Here is a 15954-nt window from a genome sequence, read left to right as displayed (position 1 = left end):
CTGGAGACAGACAGGCTGGCCATGGCTGACAGGGCTTCGGCTCTGCCCTGCAGGGGGTGCCATGACACAGGACAGGCTCCTGCCCAGAGCTGACCTGTTGCAAAATCCAGACTCTGGAGATGCTAGTTACCTTGTGTCTGTCGTAGCTTTGGCTGGCTTTTCAGACCCTGCATTGTGGACTCAGAGGGTCTTTGGGCATGAAGGGAACAGGCTGAGGCCACTCTTTGCCAGAGCGTTAAAAGGGTCCCAGAGGCCAGGGGAAATGTGGCGAAAGCCACTTGTGACAGATCTGCAAGGGGAAGGGGACTCTTGAGGACTTGGGGTCCTGCCATCCCTTCCCAGAGCCAGGGTCCCCTTCCAGTACTTCCCACATTGGAGGTTGACCTAAACTAGGTGTGTTCCTTAAAGACAGGGGCACAGGGGACGCCTGGGTGGCTCAGTTGGTTAAGTGTCTGCCTTGGGCTCAGGTCATGATCCCAGGGTCCTGGGATCAAGCCCTGCATCGGGCTCCTTGCTCAGTGAGGAGTCTGCTTCTCCCTCTGCCTGCCGCTCCCCCTGCTTGTAGTCTCTCTCTCTCTGACAAATAAATAAATAAAATCTAAGAGAGAAAAAAAGACAGGTGCACAACAGTAAACCATGGTGGAGACCAGGTGGGATCTCAGCTGCCTCGTTGGTCCTAGGGCTGCTGCTGGGACTATCCAGCCAGCCTCCAAGCTCCTCTCTAGCCCACCCCCATCCTGTGGGTTGGGAGAGTGGCAGCTCCAGAAAGTGGTTTGTTGGCGTAACCTTGAGAAGCATTAACCAACCAGTGGGGAAACTCCTTGCTCTCAAATAGTTTCACACACCAACTCACTTCAAGCTCCCAGTAACGTGCAAGACGTATCAGCATCCTCTGCGAGGCTGAAGATTAATATCTGGATGGTTGAGCTCCTTGGGCCGAGACCATGCTTTATCGCCAATGCCTGGCGTAGGAAAGGGGCTCCATCAGTGTGGAAGGAATGAAGAAATGGATGCACGTGTCCCAGGTCACCTGGCAATGAGAGGTACTGCTAAAAGGAGCTTCAGCCTCCCAGCTCAGACCCGGTGCTCTTTCCAGCGCGTCCCCACTCGCTGGAGTCCAGGGTGCCTGCAGGGCGGGAGTGGCTGGAGGACTGCGAGGCGGGGAGGGCGCTAGCTGTTCGCGAAAGGGCCCCGCTTCTCGGGATACCCTGAGGCGTCCCTAGGGGACCGTGGCCTGAGCGCTCTGCAGTTTACTCTCTCGGGATCGGCGCCCTAGGGAGCTCTGCGCGACTAAGACCAACACCGAACTCCAGCCCGCCGCCCCCTCCCCCGGCTCGTCCCCTCGGGCCCCGGGACGGAGAAGGGCTGAGCCGCGAGGCCCCGCAGGAGACGGCGGCCCCCGACGGCCGCGCAGCGCCCTCTGGTGCCGGGCAGCGGGGCCCGGGCCGTCCCTCCCGCCGGCCACGCCGGCTTTCCGCGGCCGGGGCGCCGGCCCCGCGCGGGCTCCCAGGCCCGGGGCGGGATTCGGGGAGGCAGGAGGCGGAGCCCGGCGGGCGGGGGCGTCTCCGAGAAACTCGCGGCCTTCGGCGGCTTCCCGGCCCGGGAAGTGAGCCGGGGTCTGGAGGCCGCAAACAGGAAGTCGGGCTGTAACAAAGAGCGCCGGGGGGCTTGGCGGGGCGGGGGCGCGGGACCTCCGGGGCGCCCGGCGGCCGCGGCAGGTGGAGGGCCGATCGGGCCAGCGCGCCGCACCTGCCTTTTCCGCCGCGCCCGGGGCTCCGGGTCCGCCGGGATGCGGCCGGGCCACGGGGCCGAGCCGTGCACCCTGGGCGCGAGGGAGGGCGCGGCCACCCGGGGAAGGCGCATCCTCTCCCCGGGAAGGGACAGTCACAGTTCCCTGAGTGAATCACTTCCATCCCCTTCCCGGAATGCAGCAGGCCACGTGGGACGGAGGGCTGGGTTCGCCGACCCTGCGGGACCCACGAGGAAGGGCTGGGAGAGATGCAGGGAGGGGAGAGCTCTGTGTGTGGGTCCCCGCAGGGCTGGAGTTTAGTGGCCTTATTTAGCCCGCGATGGGGGGCGGGGCGGGGGGTGCCGGATAGGAGCCCCTGTCTTTTTGCTTCCTCCCCTAACTAGTCTGACCGTGGCGCTGAGGCAGGAGCCCCCCCCGCTGAAGAAGCGGGATAAAGGCATTCCTCCCTTCACAGCCTCTTCCTGACTCACCTCCCGCCCCACAGAGATACCCAGGTGGTTAGCCGCCAGTGGGCCCTGGAAAAGCAGCTGTCCGCAGAGCTGGAGTTCACCATGGGGTCAGATGAGCCTTTAGGCTGGGCACTGCCTGCAGGCTGTTAGGAGCCACGAAACTCTGAATTCTCTTAGGAAATACTCTTACGGGGGCGCCTGGGTAGCGCAGTCGTTAAGGCGTCTGCCTTCGGCTCAGGGCGTGATCCTGGCGATCCGGGATCGAGTCCCACATCAGGCTCTTCCGCTATGAGCCTGCTTCTTCCTCTCCCACTCCCCCTGCTGTGTTCCCTCTCTCGCTGGCTGTCTCTCTGTCACATAAATAAATAAAATCTTTAAAAAAAAAAAAAAAAAAAAAAAGGAAATACTCTTACGAATTAAGCAGGCATTTGCTTAACCATGGAGAGCCCTTCCCAGTGCTTTGTCTGGCCTTGTTTCCGCCAAGCCTGGGACCCCTCCTGTACACCTGGACACTCTCTCCGGAAAGTCTCGGGTACCTCACCTACGAGAAGCGGCCGGACCCTCAGGGGTGACCTCCAGGCTAGGCACAGGAGGGCTTTTGCTGTGGCCCGTTCACACCGCAGCGCTTGGCCTAGCTTCTGCCCGTCGCTGGAGGGGGAGCCACGGCTTGGAGCTGCCTAGCCCAAAGCTCCTTCCCCGGGGAGCCTGCGTGGTGGGCTCTCCCAGCTCCCCGTCTAGGGCATCAGAGTGGGCGAGTGGGTTTAGCTAGCCAGCCCGCTCCGAAGCTCTTCTCTGAGCCGCTGGCGGCCCGTGAAGCCCAGCACAGCCCAGTTGTGTGGACGTGCAGGCTCGCGGGTGTCCTACCTGTCCCCCACATGGGAGCCTCGTCATCTGCCTTGTGTCCCAGCCCAGTTTCCCCAGCCCCCAGGGCCCGGGAGCCGCTTTCCTGTTTCATTTTGGGCAGGAAGAGTGAGGTCGTGCTGTTCTTCCCCCTGCTGCCGGCGCAGGCTGTGGGAACGGTTCCCTGAATGCTTTCCTGTTTGATACCCTGTGTGTGCAGTGAGGGGAGCAAGGGCAAGGCGTGGAGCGTGCGCCTGTGGGTGAGGGTGGGTGAGCCTGCGTCTCTTGCTCCCATGTCTCTGGCATAAGCTCCCAGGTCAAGGGCGGGCATGGCCTGTGTGTCAGGGAGAAAGGAAAAGGGAGGGCGAGGAGCACGCATGTACTTGGGCGCCATGGGAGCAGCTGGCGCGCCTATTTTGCTTTACTATGGACAGGCTGGGAGCATCTGCTTGGCCTTTGTCAGTGGCTCAATTTTTTCATCATTTGCTCTCCATGGGGTGTGTCTGTGGCTGTGGAGAGAGGACTGTGGGTCCCCCCCCCATCCTGCACCCCCCCCCAGGGACCATCCTGCACCTTACAGGAAAGTAGACATGTAGAGACTGAAACTCCTTCGTTAGTGCCTCAGCCTGAGAAACCTGGACTCAGGGAAGGCCACCTCCTCGTCCTCCTCCTCTCCCTGCAGTCTTCAATTAATCCCTGCAGCTCTGGGCAGACCAGGTGCCCAGACTCCGCTCTCCTGGCCAGCTCCAAGGAGGACAGGCCTAAGGCGAGCCCCCCCCCCCCCCCCCCGCTTCCCCCAAGACCAGTGCCCTGCTGGGACTGAGAAAAGAGTAGGTAGGTACTGGTCTAAAACCCTGCGGTGGCAGGAGGAAGGACCCAGATGTTATTCTGGTTCACAGACCCCATTCTCCAAGAAACGAATCCTTTTGGAAAGAGGAACACAGGCAGGATCACCCCTTCCCCCAAATTCCGTATCCCCAAGGCTGACTAGGGAGCCCAAAATTTTTTTAGGTTTGAGGAGAGATAGGGGGATAGATTCGGGTCAGGGGGCATATCTCCCAAGTGATGGTGCAAGCCACAGCAGCCTCAAGACAGCAGGCACGGCTGGCTGGTCTAGGCCTGGGACTAGATGGGTGAGCTGCAAGGACTGGAAGGGGACAAGGGTCTGGAGCACACCAGGCCAAAGCCAAGTGCATGCACAGTTCCCGGCGGTCCCAGCAGGGCGGCAGGCAGCAGTATGAGAAGGGGAGTCAGAGGATAGAGAGAGCATTCCCACTTTGCCATCACAAAGACAGGACCCAAGAAGTAATAAACTCCTGTACACATCTGTTCCATATTATAAATACACATTATATACAAAATAATGTTATAAAATGTAGAAAGGTCAGTGCTTCTGATTCTTAAATTATTGAAATACTAGACTCCAAAATAAACTACAAAAAACAAAATAAAAACTCATATTATTGATTTCTGAAGATCGGCTTCAAGGGTGGTCTGGGGGCAGTAGTGGGTTGGGCAAAGCCCAGGCTCGAGGCTGTAGGAATGGTTCAAGGGAGGAAAGGGCCTAGGTGGCAACGGCACCTCATTTCTCCCTCACTGGAATTTCCAACAACACTGCCCTGAGCTCCCCAATTAGGCCTGGATCCCCTGGCTGGCCGATGGGGCAGGCCCTTCACCTATCTGCTCACGGGAACCCAGCGGCACCAAGGCCGAGGCTGGGGAAACCATGGAAGGCTTACCACCAGCCTTGCCCAGAGGGCCGAGCCCGGGGAGAAGCTGGAGGGTGTTCTGAGCAAGGCCCACAGGCAGTAGTCGGGGGCACAGGGCAGAAAGTCCTCCTCCCGCTTCAGGCGCTCACGTCACCTGCAGCAATTCCTGCCCAAAGGACCCGGTGGTATCCTGGCCCACGGACGGCCCTGCCTGTAGTGGCCTCCACTCTCCTCTCTGATTTGGACCCAGCTGTCGCCATGGGGCCTGGGCCAAAGGCACTTTTGGAAACACAGATGCCAGTGGAGGCCACAGCAGCTCCAGGCCCCATGGGGCCACTGCCTCTCACTCTAGAAAACAGGCCAGATCCCCAAGGGGGCCCTCTGAAGGCCACTGCTGGCAGGGCGGGTCCCAGGGGCACGTCTCTTCTCTGTTCCCCTGGCTGGCGCGGCTGCCAATCTGATGCCAGACAGACACCCAAAGGCGTGGAAGGGTACTGCGTCTCTTGGCAAGTTCACAGTCTGTCCAGGTCATGCCATTCCCTCTTCCTCCTGAGAGCAGCACGTTGCATATTAAAAATGTCCCGTCCAGGATGCAATGTAAACAATGCGGAAGGAAGATCCAGCTGCTGGGGCGGAGCTGGGATGGCCTGGGAAGGCTCCTGCCTTATACCTGGAGGTCGGTGGAAAGCAGGGAAGCCAGTTACCCTGGAGGACAAGCGCTCCCTCCATGGCTGCCCTGCGCCTCCCTGGGAGAAGCCCATCAGGCAGGCAGGGTGAAGGGAAGGTGGGGCAGCCCTCCCCATCCTTCGGCCCTGATGCACGCACAGGCCTGGGAGCCTGTGTTCATGCGGTGGGCCGGTGGAGGGAGCAGTGAGGAGGGGCAGGAGGGGCACAAGGCAACCACTCTCACCGCCCCCCCCCCCAGCAGCTGGGAAGCAGTGCAGGGGAGCTGGCCAGGTGCCACAGCCACCCAGCCCAGAGCTAACAGCGGGAAGAGCTAGGCCCCCACTCACCCCCACGGCTCCTGTTTCACACCCTCTGCGGCAACGGGGCCAGCAGGGCCCCAAGAGCCACTGAACCTGGCCCGCCAAGGAGGGGCTCTGACCCACCCTTCAGGAGCGGCCCCTGGGGTTGAAAGTCACCAGGCTACCTTCCCATTCCAGAATGGCAGGAGGGGACATGCTGGAGGGAAAGGCGAGCCCAGCACTCACCTCTGTGGCAATGACACATTCGTTCCTCTCTTCTGATATCAAACACACAGACTGGTACATGGAGTCCCTGGGGGAGCATATCGCTGATATCCGACACTCCGGCTTTTCACTGAGGGAACACAAGACAGGCCGGTGAAGGGGGGACGGGGAGAGGGCTGGGGGACAGGTGGGGTGCTAACCCGGACCCTGGAGTGCCAAAGGGCACTGGCTCTGAGAGAAGACACAGGGACTGGTGATCTCAAGGCCAGCTTGGGGGGCAGTTAGGAACCGGCCCTCAAGAGAGCCACAGGACCCCCAACCTGACCAGGGTCTCAGGCCTGGAAAAAGCCGGCATTGCTCCTCCAGGCAAGCCATCCCATGGAAAGATGGAAGTCCTAAGAAACACAGTGTGATCCCTTGACATTTGTGAATGAATGAACGAGAAGGAAGGACAAAGGACCCCTCTCAGGAATCTTGTCAGAGGAGCCTCCTGTCAGTAGCAAAACCCCCCGTCTGCTGAAAAGCAGTCAAGGGAGTCAAGGGCCTGGTGCCAGCCTCGCACCTGTCCTGGGGGAGCCGAGGGAGTACCACGCAGGGCTCTGTGGCCAGGCCCTGGGCCTCCAGGGCTGCTCACCTGTGTAACCGCAGTGGTGCCTTCTCCCCTAAGCTCTTATCACTGTGGGAGTACTTCCCCAGCATGGTCCCTCGCCCCAGAGGCCCTGGGGCCAGATTATAGTCCAGTGTGTGGTTCTGCTGTTTCCCACAGTTGGACTTGTCCAGGCCACAGTCCACTTCCAGCTCCTTCTTCTGGTTTGTGTTCTTGAGCTGGGCGGCAGGGATCAGGTTGTCCTTCTGGAAGTCCGACAAGTTGTTCATGGCCTCCCTGCTACCATCGTCAGGCCGCCGAAGCCGCAGCTGCCGCACAGCCACTGCCACCATGCCCAGCAACACCAGCACCACCACCAGGCCCACACCCAGAGAGACAGCCACCCAGGGGAAGCTGGGTGGCATGCTCACAGGGAATTCGCAGCGGCTGCCCACAAAGCCATAGGGACAGTTGCAGACAAAGCTGTCCTCGGAGAGGCCAGGGTAGCAGGTGGCCCCATTGAAGCAGGGTCCCGAGGTACAGGCGTCGGAAGGTATCCGCACCTCGCAGCGCCGGCCAGAGAAGCCAGCGGGGCAGGTGCACACGAGCCCGTTCTCCAGCTCGTGGCAAGTGCCGCCGTGGGCACAAGGGTTGCGGGCACAGTCGCTGATGTGGAGTTCACAGTGGGGGCCTGTGAAGCCAGGACGGCAGCGGCACACACGGTTAGGACCACGGTTCAGGCACTGGCCCCCTGTGGGTACACGTGGGTCACAAGTCAGCCATCGCCTGGGAACCCCCCCGGGGCAGAGGGTGAGAGCCCTACCGCAGATCCCACCACAAAGAGCACCGTACCAGGAGTCAGGAGACCTGGGCTTGAGGGTGCCTCTGGCCCCGTACGCCTCAGTGAGCCGGTGTGCGAGAATGACTAGCGTCTCACAGAGCCTCGCAGAGGACTCGGACGGGTAAGCTTGGCTCTGGATCGCAGTGTGTCTCAGGCTGAAGGTGACCTGGCACCTTTGCTTTGCCACATTCAGAGCCTCAGTTTCCTCCCTTGTTAAATTAGAGTATAATGCTGTCCCGTCCACAGGAGACCTCTGAGGCTTAGGTCGGATGACGCATGAAGGCAGGAGCCCATGCCTGGTGTATAGTAAATGCTTAAATAAATGTAATTATCAGTTAACAAAGTTAACGGGGCGATTAGCCAGAGAACAGACTCTGTTTCAGCTGTTCCCACCCCTCTCCAGCTCCTGAGGCTTCTCTCCTGCATGGTGCCGTCTGCCTGCCTCACAGAGGGTCATCAGGAGGCCAAGGAGACAAAGATAACCAGCGTGCTTTGCACCCCAAAAAATGCTGAACATTTTAGATGCCCTGTGCCATGCCAGGCTCTGCGTGGCCACGGGGCAAGGTGAGGCCTTGCGAAGTTGGGCCCTGACTGTGCCAGCCTCCCTCCAGGAGGGACACGAGGCCTCATAGGTCCCTGTCCCTAGCCCAAGACTTTCTGGGGAGGGTTAGAGGCCACCCCTGCCAGGAGAGGGCTCCGACATGGGAATAGGACATGAAGCAGGGTGTGCACCTCTCCTCCCCCTAAGGCCCGCGCCCTCTGCCAACCTGCATCTCTTCCATGCCAGCTCTTCACCACCCAGAGCAGGGTGAGGCCATCTCAGCCTGCCCAGAGGGACAGCCCGGCCTCTGTCCTCTCCTGACTCTCCCTCACCAGAAGGCTCTCTGAGTCCGAAGCCTGGCTCCCCGGGTTAGCAAGGCAACAAGACTCACCATTGGCACAGGGGTTGCTGGTACACCTGTCCACTTTCTTCTCACAGTTGGAGCCCATGAAGTTGGGGGGGCATTCACAGGCATAGCTGGCCCCCTGGCTGCGCTCCCGGCAGGAACCCCCATTGAAGCAGGGGGAGTCTGCGCAGCTCAAAGTACTGTGTTCGCAGTGCAGGCCATAGTAGCCTGGGGGACACAGGCAGCGGTAGCCATCCTCCTGGTCCTGCAGAGAGACCAGGAAGAGGCCCAAGTCAGACCCTGGGGGGCAAGGATGCATGGCCTGGGGCCAGACCCCACCCCCCCACAATGCCACGGGCCGCACCTCCGCGGGCCGCCCGGGTGAGGCCACCGGGGCCCTATCTGGCCAGACCTGGGCCGCCCCGAGGCTCACCTTACAGCTGCCCCCGTTGCGACAGGGGTTGCTGTCACACTCGCTGAGCTCCAGCTCGCAGTCCACGCCAGTGTAGCCTGGGCGGCAGGTGCACGTGTAGCTCCGTTGCCCGCTGTTGGAGCACGTCGCCCCGTTCTTGCAGGGGGAGTGGTGGGTGCAGTAATTGAGATCTGCGGAGACAGGGACCAGCCAGCTGAGCGGGGCTGTACAAAGGTCCCCACTCCAGGCTCCTGGTAGTGCAAGTTCACTGCCCATGTGTGGCCCAGAGGCTTCAGCCCAAAGTTGTCCCGCCCCAACTACCCTTCTTCCTTGACCCATATCTGACCTGTGCAACCAACCAAAGTTAAAAAAAAATACAGTTGGACAGCTGCCTGCTAGGTAAGCTCACAGCCACTGGCCACCAGGGTAGAAGGAAGGGAAGGAAGAGGAGGGATGGCAAGGCCACATGTGGAGGAGGAAGTCAGAAAGGGCTTTGTGGAGGAGGGGCAGCTGAGATAAGCCTGGAAGGAGGGATAAAATGTTAACAGGTGGAAATGGTAGAGAGGAGGCAAGAGCCCCCTTAAGTAGTGACCAGGCATTTTTTAAAGGGAAATGCATTACGAGAGTATTTCGAAATACAAGTATTTGTTTTCTTATTTGGGAAGAATAGGGAAGGAGCAAATACAGAGCAAACAGAGAGACTGGAAGGGCTGTGTTTGCCTATGATGAGTATACGACGGTGTCACCTGGGAGCAAATGTGGGGAGAGGAAAGAGAGCGGGCAGGAACAGGTGTGTACGCGTGTTTGGGGTAGGGGAGAGGAGGGAGAAAGCAACACACACACACACACACACACACACACACACAGAATACAGGGGCTGAATTCCAAGCCCTTGCTGCCAGCAAGTCAGGGTCCAGGCAAGTTCTTTCTAGCCTGGCAAGCCCCCTGCCCAGCCTCCCAAGGCTTGTGCTGGTGTCTCCATAGCAGCAGCCACCCTCTTTGACCCTGAAAATGGGAGGCACACGCTGCAGCTGGCTGCAGGATGAGGGAGCAAAGGCTCCCTCCCCCACGGTTAGCGCTGGCCGGCCCCCCACAGCCGGAGTGACCAGCCGCCCTCCCAGACCCAGAAGGAGATTGTGGGCTCAGGCAGCTGCCTGGCAAGCACCCCCGGGGGAGGAACAAGGGAGGCCGTCTCTGCCCCACACCAAGAAGTCGGTTAGATGCCACTCCGCCCAGAGGCCCAGCTTGCCCACAGCCTCCGGGCAGCTGGTGGGCACACCCCACTAGACAGCTGTTTAGGGGAGAGCTGCTCAAACAGCCCTGGCAGGTAAGCAAACACTTAGGGGGTTAATAGGTAACTACAAGGTAGAAAGAGGAACTGAGCCCAGCATCCCTCCCCCTGGGCCTTGCTAGAATTTGAGTGCGACCTCCAGGCTGCCAACCTGTCATGCTCCTGGCTTCTCCAGCCACCCTGCCTCCCCAGCACCTGCAAGAAGGACCCACCATCTCATTCTAGGCCAATCCTAAGCATCCTTATGAGCCCCACCTCCTTGAAGGATAATGGGGAAACCAGCCGGGCAGTCACCAAGCAAGAAGGGGGACCGCTCTAGTTCCCACCCCCTACCCATCTCTCCCAACCCCTCTGCGTCCTCTCTCTGCCCCGACTCACCTTGGTCACAGAAAAGGCCGCCCCAGCCCTCATCACAGGTGCATTGCCAGGGGATGCTGCAGGTGCCATGGCGACAGCCATTGTGGGGGATGCATTCGTTGCAGAGGCGGCCCTGCCAGCCTGGGCGGCAGCTGTTGAACAAAAGGGAGGCTGAGGGTGAGGTGAGGGCTTGGTCGGGAGGGCTCCCTCCTCACCCGCTTCCTGTCCCCTACTCACATGCACTCGGCTGGCTTGCTGCAGTAGCCATTCTGTTCATGACAGCCAGAAAGACAGACAGCTGAGGAAAGAAAACAGAGCTGGGTGAGGTTGGAATGCCACGGACTCTGAAGCCCCACTCTCCCTCTCCTGGCCCTGGGGGTGCCCCCAGCTCTACTGGGCTCACTTCCCACTCCTGGCCTCTCAGAGGAGCCACGGCTGTTATAAAGGGCAACAGTGGCACAGGGAAGGAGAATCCAGGCTGGGTGGAATGCGATTACGGGGTCCTTGTGGGCTCTGGCAAGATGGGGAGGAGCACTAAGAAGAGACAGATCAGAGTCCACGCCTGTCCTAAGCATCCCCACCTGTTCCTGAGGCCCGGCTAGTGGGCAGCCCAGACCTGTTCTGTGAGGGCGGTAGGCTGTGGCTGTAAAGAGGCCACTGTGTTTGCTCTGGGGACCCCTGCCAGGTAGGCAGGAGCTTGGCTGCTTACGCTCTTCGCAGTACTCCCCAGTCCAGCCGGGGAGGCAGGACAGGCTGCCATCTGGCTGGCACACGTAGTGGCCGAAGTGGTCATTGCGCTTCTTGCACAGGCGCGAGCAGCTGTCCCCATAGTAGTTGTCACTGCAGATGACCCGGTAAGAGTAGCGCAGCCTCGCTGAGGGGCTGGTCTGCTCATCCAGTAACCAGTTCTTGCCCACAGCTAGGGAGCCCTGGATGGCGATCTTGCTGATGAGCGCGTCTGGTGGCAAGGCCTCTGAAGGGGCAGAGGGCCAGGTCAAGGAAGGGCAGCCAGTCCCGAGAGTGCCAGCAACTGCTGGATCAAACCAGCTGTCCAGATGACCCCCAGCTGCCAGCAAGCACAGGCCAGAGGAACCCAAGTGTCCCACTGCTTAGCTGCTGCTGTGTGTGTGTGTGCGCGCGCGTGCGGGCGTGCATGCGCGCGTGCGGGCGTGCATGTGCAGAAGACCCGACATCATTTAAAAAGGGGACAACAGAAGGATGTTAAGATATCCCAGTGTTCTGGGGGCAGATAGACCAGAAAAGAGGAAAAGAGGTCCACATGGGGAAGAAAAAAAAGAGAGAGAAGGGAAGGAGGGAGGGAGAGAGGGAGGGAGAAAGAAAAGGAGAGAAGAGAAGAGAAAAGAAAAGAAAGGAAAGGAAAGGAAAGGAAAGGAAAGGAAAGGAAAGGAAAGGAAAGGAAAGGAAAAGAAAGCCAGGCCGGAGAGGACCCTGGGAGCAAGGGGTCCTCTGGTGCCCATTCACGGGTTCTGCCCTCAGAGATGGGTAATGCTTTTCTTTTTCCTTTTCAAAGTGAGAATTGTTGTGCTGCTGAAATATCCTTTTCCTCTGTGTCAGAACAACATCCCAAAGCCATTATTCCCTTTCCAAAGGAGCGGAATTCGCGAAAGGTGTAAAATACAGGAAGGGGCCCGTCAGCGGCGCTGGCAGCTTCGGCCTTTCTCACCGCCGTGCTCCCCGCGTTCCCACGCCAAAAATAACCCGCAGGAAACGCAATTGTGCTCAGAGTCCAGGCAGCGAGCGGAATCCGAGCGTCCAGCGCGGGGCGCAGCTCCAGGCCGAGCTTAGCGTCCTGCACCCCCACCCCCCACCCCGCACTTCCCCCGCCTATTACAGGTTAACTCTTTCGGCGCTGCGCCGTGTCGCCCCCCTGTGGCGGCGGAGCGAGCTACTCACCTGGCCGCAGGTCGTCTCCTGGCGCGTGCCAAGCTTCGATGATGAGTGAGAAGGTACCCTGGAGGCCAAAGGAGGGGGCGGGGGAAGACAGAGAGAGAGCGAGATGAGCAGGGGCGGAGAGGTGGGGGTGACTTGCGGCAGCGGGTTTAATTAATCTAATTGCAGGATACAGTTACAGCTCCCGGGTCAACATAACGGGTCTGCGCGCTGCATCGCGCGAGCAGGAAAGCTGAGAGGAGAACCCCGAGTAGGAGGGTTAAGAGATGGGCGCATGTTAGTCACTCGAAGGTGGGAAACGCGCCGAGATAGTAGGTGATGAAAATCATATCCCAAGAGTTGGGAGAAGAGAGGGCATAGAACTGGGAGGAGGGAGACTGGTGATATCCTTCCTGAGGCTGAGGTCCCAGGAGACGGTCGGAAGAAAGTATCAAAAGAGAGCGCCCTGGTTTTGTTTTGGTTTGGTTTGGTTTGGTTTGGTTTGGTTGGAAGTGAGGAAATCTAGGGGGGGAGGGCTTTGGTCCCAGGGAGCCCCCTTCTCGTCTTTCGTGACCTCCCAGTGCACCCAGGCTGTGCTCACCGGCCAGGTGAAATTGAAAGGCAGTTGAAGAGGGTTGCGGACCCCGCCGCTACTATCGTCCCCGATGGCGAAGGAGTTGGTGCCCAACACAGGCGTAGAAACGCTGCCGAAGGTGCAGGGCCCGGGCGACACGACCGCCTGGAAGTGTTTAAGGCAGACACGGAAGAAGGTCCTGCAGCTGGGTTCGCACGGCCGCCCGCTGGCCAGTACGCCTCTCTCGTTGGCAAACTCCTGCAGCTGCAGTTGGAAGACTCCGGAGCAGGCTGCGCGCTATTGCACAGGGACCGAGGGAGGAAGGAGGGGAGCGGTCAGCTCGGCGGACGCCTGGGGCTCAGGCTCCGGGCGCGGCGGGAGGGGGTGGAGGGGGCGCGGGACGTTACCTGCTGCCAAAGTGCCACCAGCAGCAGTAGCGCCCAGCCAGAGGCGCTACGGGACGCGGCTGCCATCCCCTGGAGCGTCGCTCTCTCCCCGCGCCCGCCCTGGAGCTGGCTTCTTTCGGGACGCCGCTTTCCCGCGCGTCTATCCGCCGGAGGGGTCCCTGAAAAGCCAGGCTCTTCTGGGGCTTTCCTCCCGCTTCGCCTTCTCGTTAGCTCTGTTCCAACTGCGGCGGTAGGTAATCCAGGTGAGGGCGGCTGGGCGGCGGTCGGGCTGGGGACGTGTCCTCGGGCTAATCCTGGGGCTGCAAGCGGGCTAGTGCCCGGTACACTGCGCTGAGGCGGCTGGAGCTGCGGCTCTTGGCCTCGTGTTCCCAGCTTGCGCTCTGCGCCGCTACTGAAACCTGCGCTCTCGGGAGCCTTCCTTATATATATTGGCTCCTCTCTTCTCCGCCTGTCACTCAGAGCCCATGGTCACTCTCCCCTCCCCTCCGGGCCTCTAGCGCTACAGCCCCAGCAGGGCCTGGAGGGGGCCTCCGCCCCCGCCATCCCCCGTCCCCGCCAGCCAGTCACGCACAGGTCCCCGCCCCTCCGTGCCGCTCTCAGCCCCTGGGTCCCCTAACTCTGCGCGTGCCAAGGTGACTAGTTCTCCGCGGCCGAGGGGTTACGGTCCGAGACCCCGGCTGTGAGAGGAGGGGGAGGGCCTGGGGGAATGGGGCGGGAGGTGAGCGAGTGGTTCCCGGATGGTCGTGGAGGCGGAGACACTGGGGAGTCCCCGTGGGCGGTCCGTCCGCCGCCGGAGCTAGTTACCTTCAGCCTTCGAGCAGGTAAAAAGAACTTAAGCTCGGAAAGCGAAAGCAGGGTCGAAGAACTCGAATCTCCTTCTTCCCGGAGCCTTGGAAGCTGTCGCCACCTCAGTCCCCAACCTGTGAGCGCCCACCCACCTCGGGTCCCCGGTGCAACAGAGAAACCAGCGGACGCTTTAACCTCTCTGTGGCCACACCGGGCAAGGCGAGGGCTTTGAGTCTAAGACTGGGGGGCTCTCGGGGGCTCCCTCCCTCCTCCTGGTGGGCGTCTCCCTCCCTAGTTGCGGGGGGCGTGCCCAGCGCGTGCCTTCTCCCTTCTGCCCCCAGCCTGGGCTCTACTGGTGCCAGCCCCTAGACCCGTGGTCCCGGAGACAGGGGAGGGGGGCGTGGTCCCCGCGGTACGAGAAGGGGGGCGCGTCCTCAGCTGTATGGTAATGAGGGTCTGGCCCCTCCTCCAGCGCCTCCCCTCACCTGGGTTCAGCTTCGGCTCCACCGCCCACCGTCTCCCCCCACCCCAGCAGCCCCAAGTCCCCCTCCCCCCGCGTCCTGTCGCTCCGTTGGGGCAGGGAGGAACTCTCCTGGCTCCAGCGTTGGCTCAAGCCACTGGAGAGTCCTGGTGAGGGACTGAAGTCAGGCAGACTCGGGTCCTCTCCTCATAGGGGCGAGATGTAGGGTGGAACTGAAAGCGCGCGGACTAGTTTGGGTTTCAGACGGCTTCGTCGGTCTCGCCTTCGCGACTCCCCTGGGTGGCCCCACTTCGAGCGGCGGCAGTGCAGCTGCTTTCCCGGAACCCGGCGTGATCCCCGGAGGCCTTAGACCGGGGAGGGCCGGCTTCTCCCAGTCTCGGGGGGTGCCGGGGATCTCTCTGTCTCTGCGACGCTGAGGGCAGCGGGGGCCCGGTGGCTTCAGCTGTCAGCCCGCCCGCACAGCGATGGCTGTCGTCGAGCGATAAGATCGGCGCGGGGGGGGGGGAGCAGGGACGCGGCGCGGGCCCGGGGGAGGCCGTGAGGGGGGGAGGCGCGGCAGTGGAGCACAACAGCTGCCTATGCCTAGCACGGTCTGATTTTTTTGACTTGGGGGTGGTGGTGGAGGATTGGGGGGAAGGATGAGAAACAAGAGGTTGGAGAGCGTGGGTTGGGGGAGGGGCGAGATGAGGAGATGGGCTCCGGGGTCCCCCACGCACGGCCACCCCTCCCAGCCACCATCTGGCGCGAGCGGGTTGGCGTGGGGAACCGAGGTGGGGCGGGGGCCGGCAGATGGGCCCAGGCTGCGCTCCAGAGTTAATGTAGGTTATGGGCAGGCGGAGTCCCCAGGCCCGAGAGAGGGGGGCCCAGGGCTTGCCTCCCAGCGATCCTGACAAGTGGGTTCCTCACACTCGCTCCGCCCATACTCTACGGTCCCTAGACCTGCCCAGGGTGCCAAAGAGTGTCTCTAGCTCTCCTCTGAGCTGGCATCCATCCCTACCTAGTTCTGTTTGCTTCCACCTCCAAATCCTGGCCTAGGAGTTCGTAAGAACTCGCTCCTTTACTGGCGCCGGCACTTGCCTGCCTCTCAAGGGAGACATCCAGTCCTACAGAATGCCTCTTGCTCAATACTGGTAGATCTGGAACTCTCTCTACCCCCTCTTACACATCCTGACTTTGCAAACAGTGAAGGACCAAACAAAACCGTTATTATCCTCAGAGACACAAAATGCAAGGGATCCCAGAGACCTAGAAATCCTTTTTAAGGAGGAAAGGGTTAAATTCTCCTTGCCATCAAAAGGCATTTATGAAATATCTATTTGCCACGTGGGAACTCTCCCAGAAGTTCATTATCCCGCTAAGATGCCACCAGCAATCCAGTTTGCTGGAGTCCCTCTTTGCCCACATTTGCTGAGCGAGAAAGGGTCCCGGGGCAGGCTCAGAACTGAAATGCAAGTGTCCACAGCTGGGACTCCTCCCTTTTTCTCCCACTAGAGACCCGTATGTC

The 15954-nt window shown here is 60.7% G+C and overlaps 1 protein-coding gene across 1 annotated transcript; it reads right to left on the bottom strand.

Annotated features, from left to right (window-relative positions):
* Positions 1-4368: 4368 nt before the first annotated feature.
* DLL4 (delta like canonical Notch ligand 4) lies at positions 4369-13606 on the bottom strand. The gene is made up of 11 exons (XM_045770968.2): positions 13184-13606; positions 12804-13073; positions 12227-12284; positions 11022-11285; positions 10550-10610; positions 10334-10464; positions 8686-8855; positions 8298-8517; positions 6573-7275; positions 5960-6068; positions 4369-5418 (listed from the first exon to the last, which is right to left on the bottom strand). Exons 1-11 carry the CDS (start codon positions 13247-13249, stop codon positions 5413-5415), a joined length of 2058 nt encoding a protein of 685 aa, XP_045626924.1. The 5' UTR covers positions 13250-13606; the 3' UTR covers positions 4369-5412.
* Between the last annotated feature and the right edge of the window lie 2348 nt (positions 13607-15954).

The sequence above is a fragment of the Ursus americanus genome, chromosome 36, assembly GCF_024610735.1.
Source record: "Ursus americanus isolate L20-20 chromosome 36, mUrsAme1.1.p, whole genome shotgun sequence".
NCBI lineage: Eukaryota > Metazoa > Chordata > Mammalia > Carnivora > Ursidae > Ursus > Ursus americanus.
The sequence above is the reverse complement of the archived record's forward strand: the minus strand, read 5'-3'. Positions and strand labels throughout refer to the sequence as shown.

Coding starts and splice junctions, on each gene's coding strand:
- DLL4 (XM_045770968.2), bottom strand. CDS start 13,249: ATGGCAGCCGCGTCCCGTAGCGCCTCTGGCTGGGCGCTACTGCTGCTG. Junction 13,074..13,183: donor TGGTGGCACTTTGGCAGCAG/GTAACGTCCCGC, acceptor CCTGTGCAATAG/CGCGCAGCCTGCTCCGGAGT. Junction 8,856..10,333: donor CGGCCTTTTCTGTGACCAAG/GTGAGTCGGGGC, acceptor CTGTCTCCGCAG/ATCTCAATTACTGCACCCAC.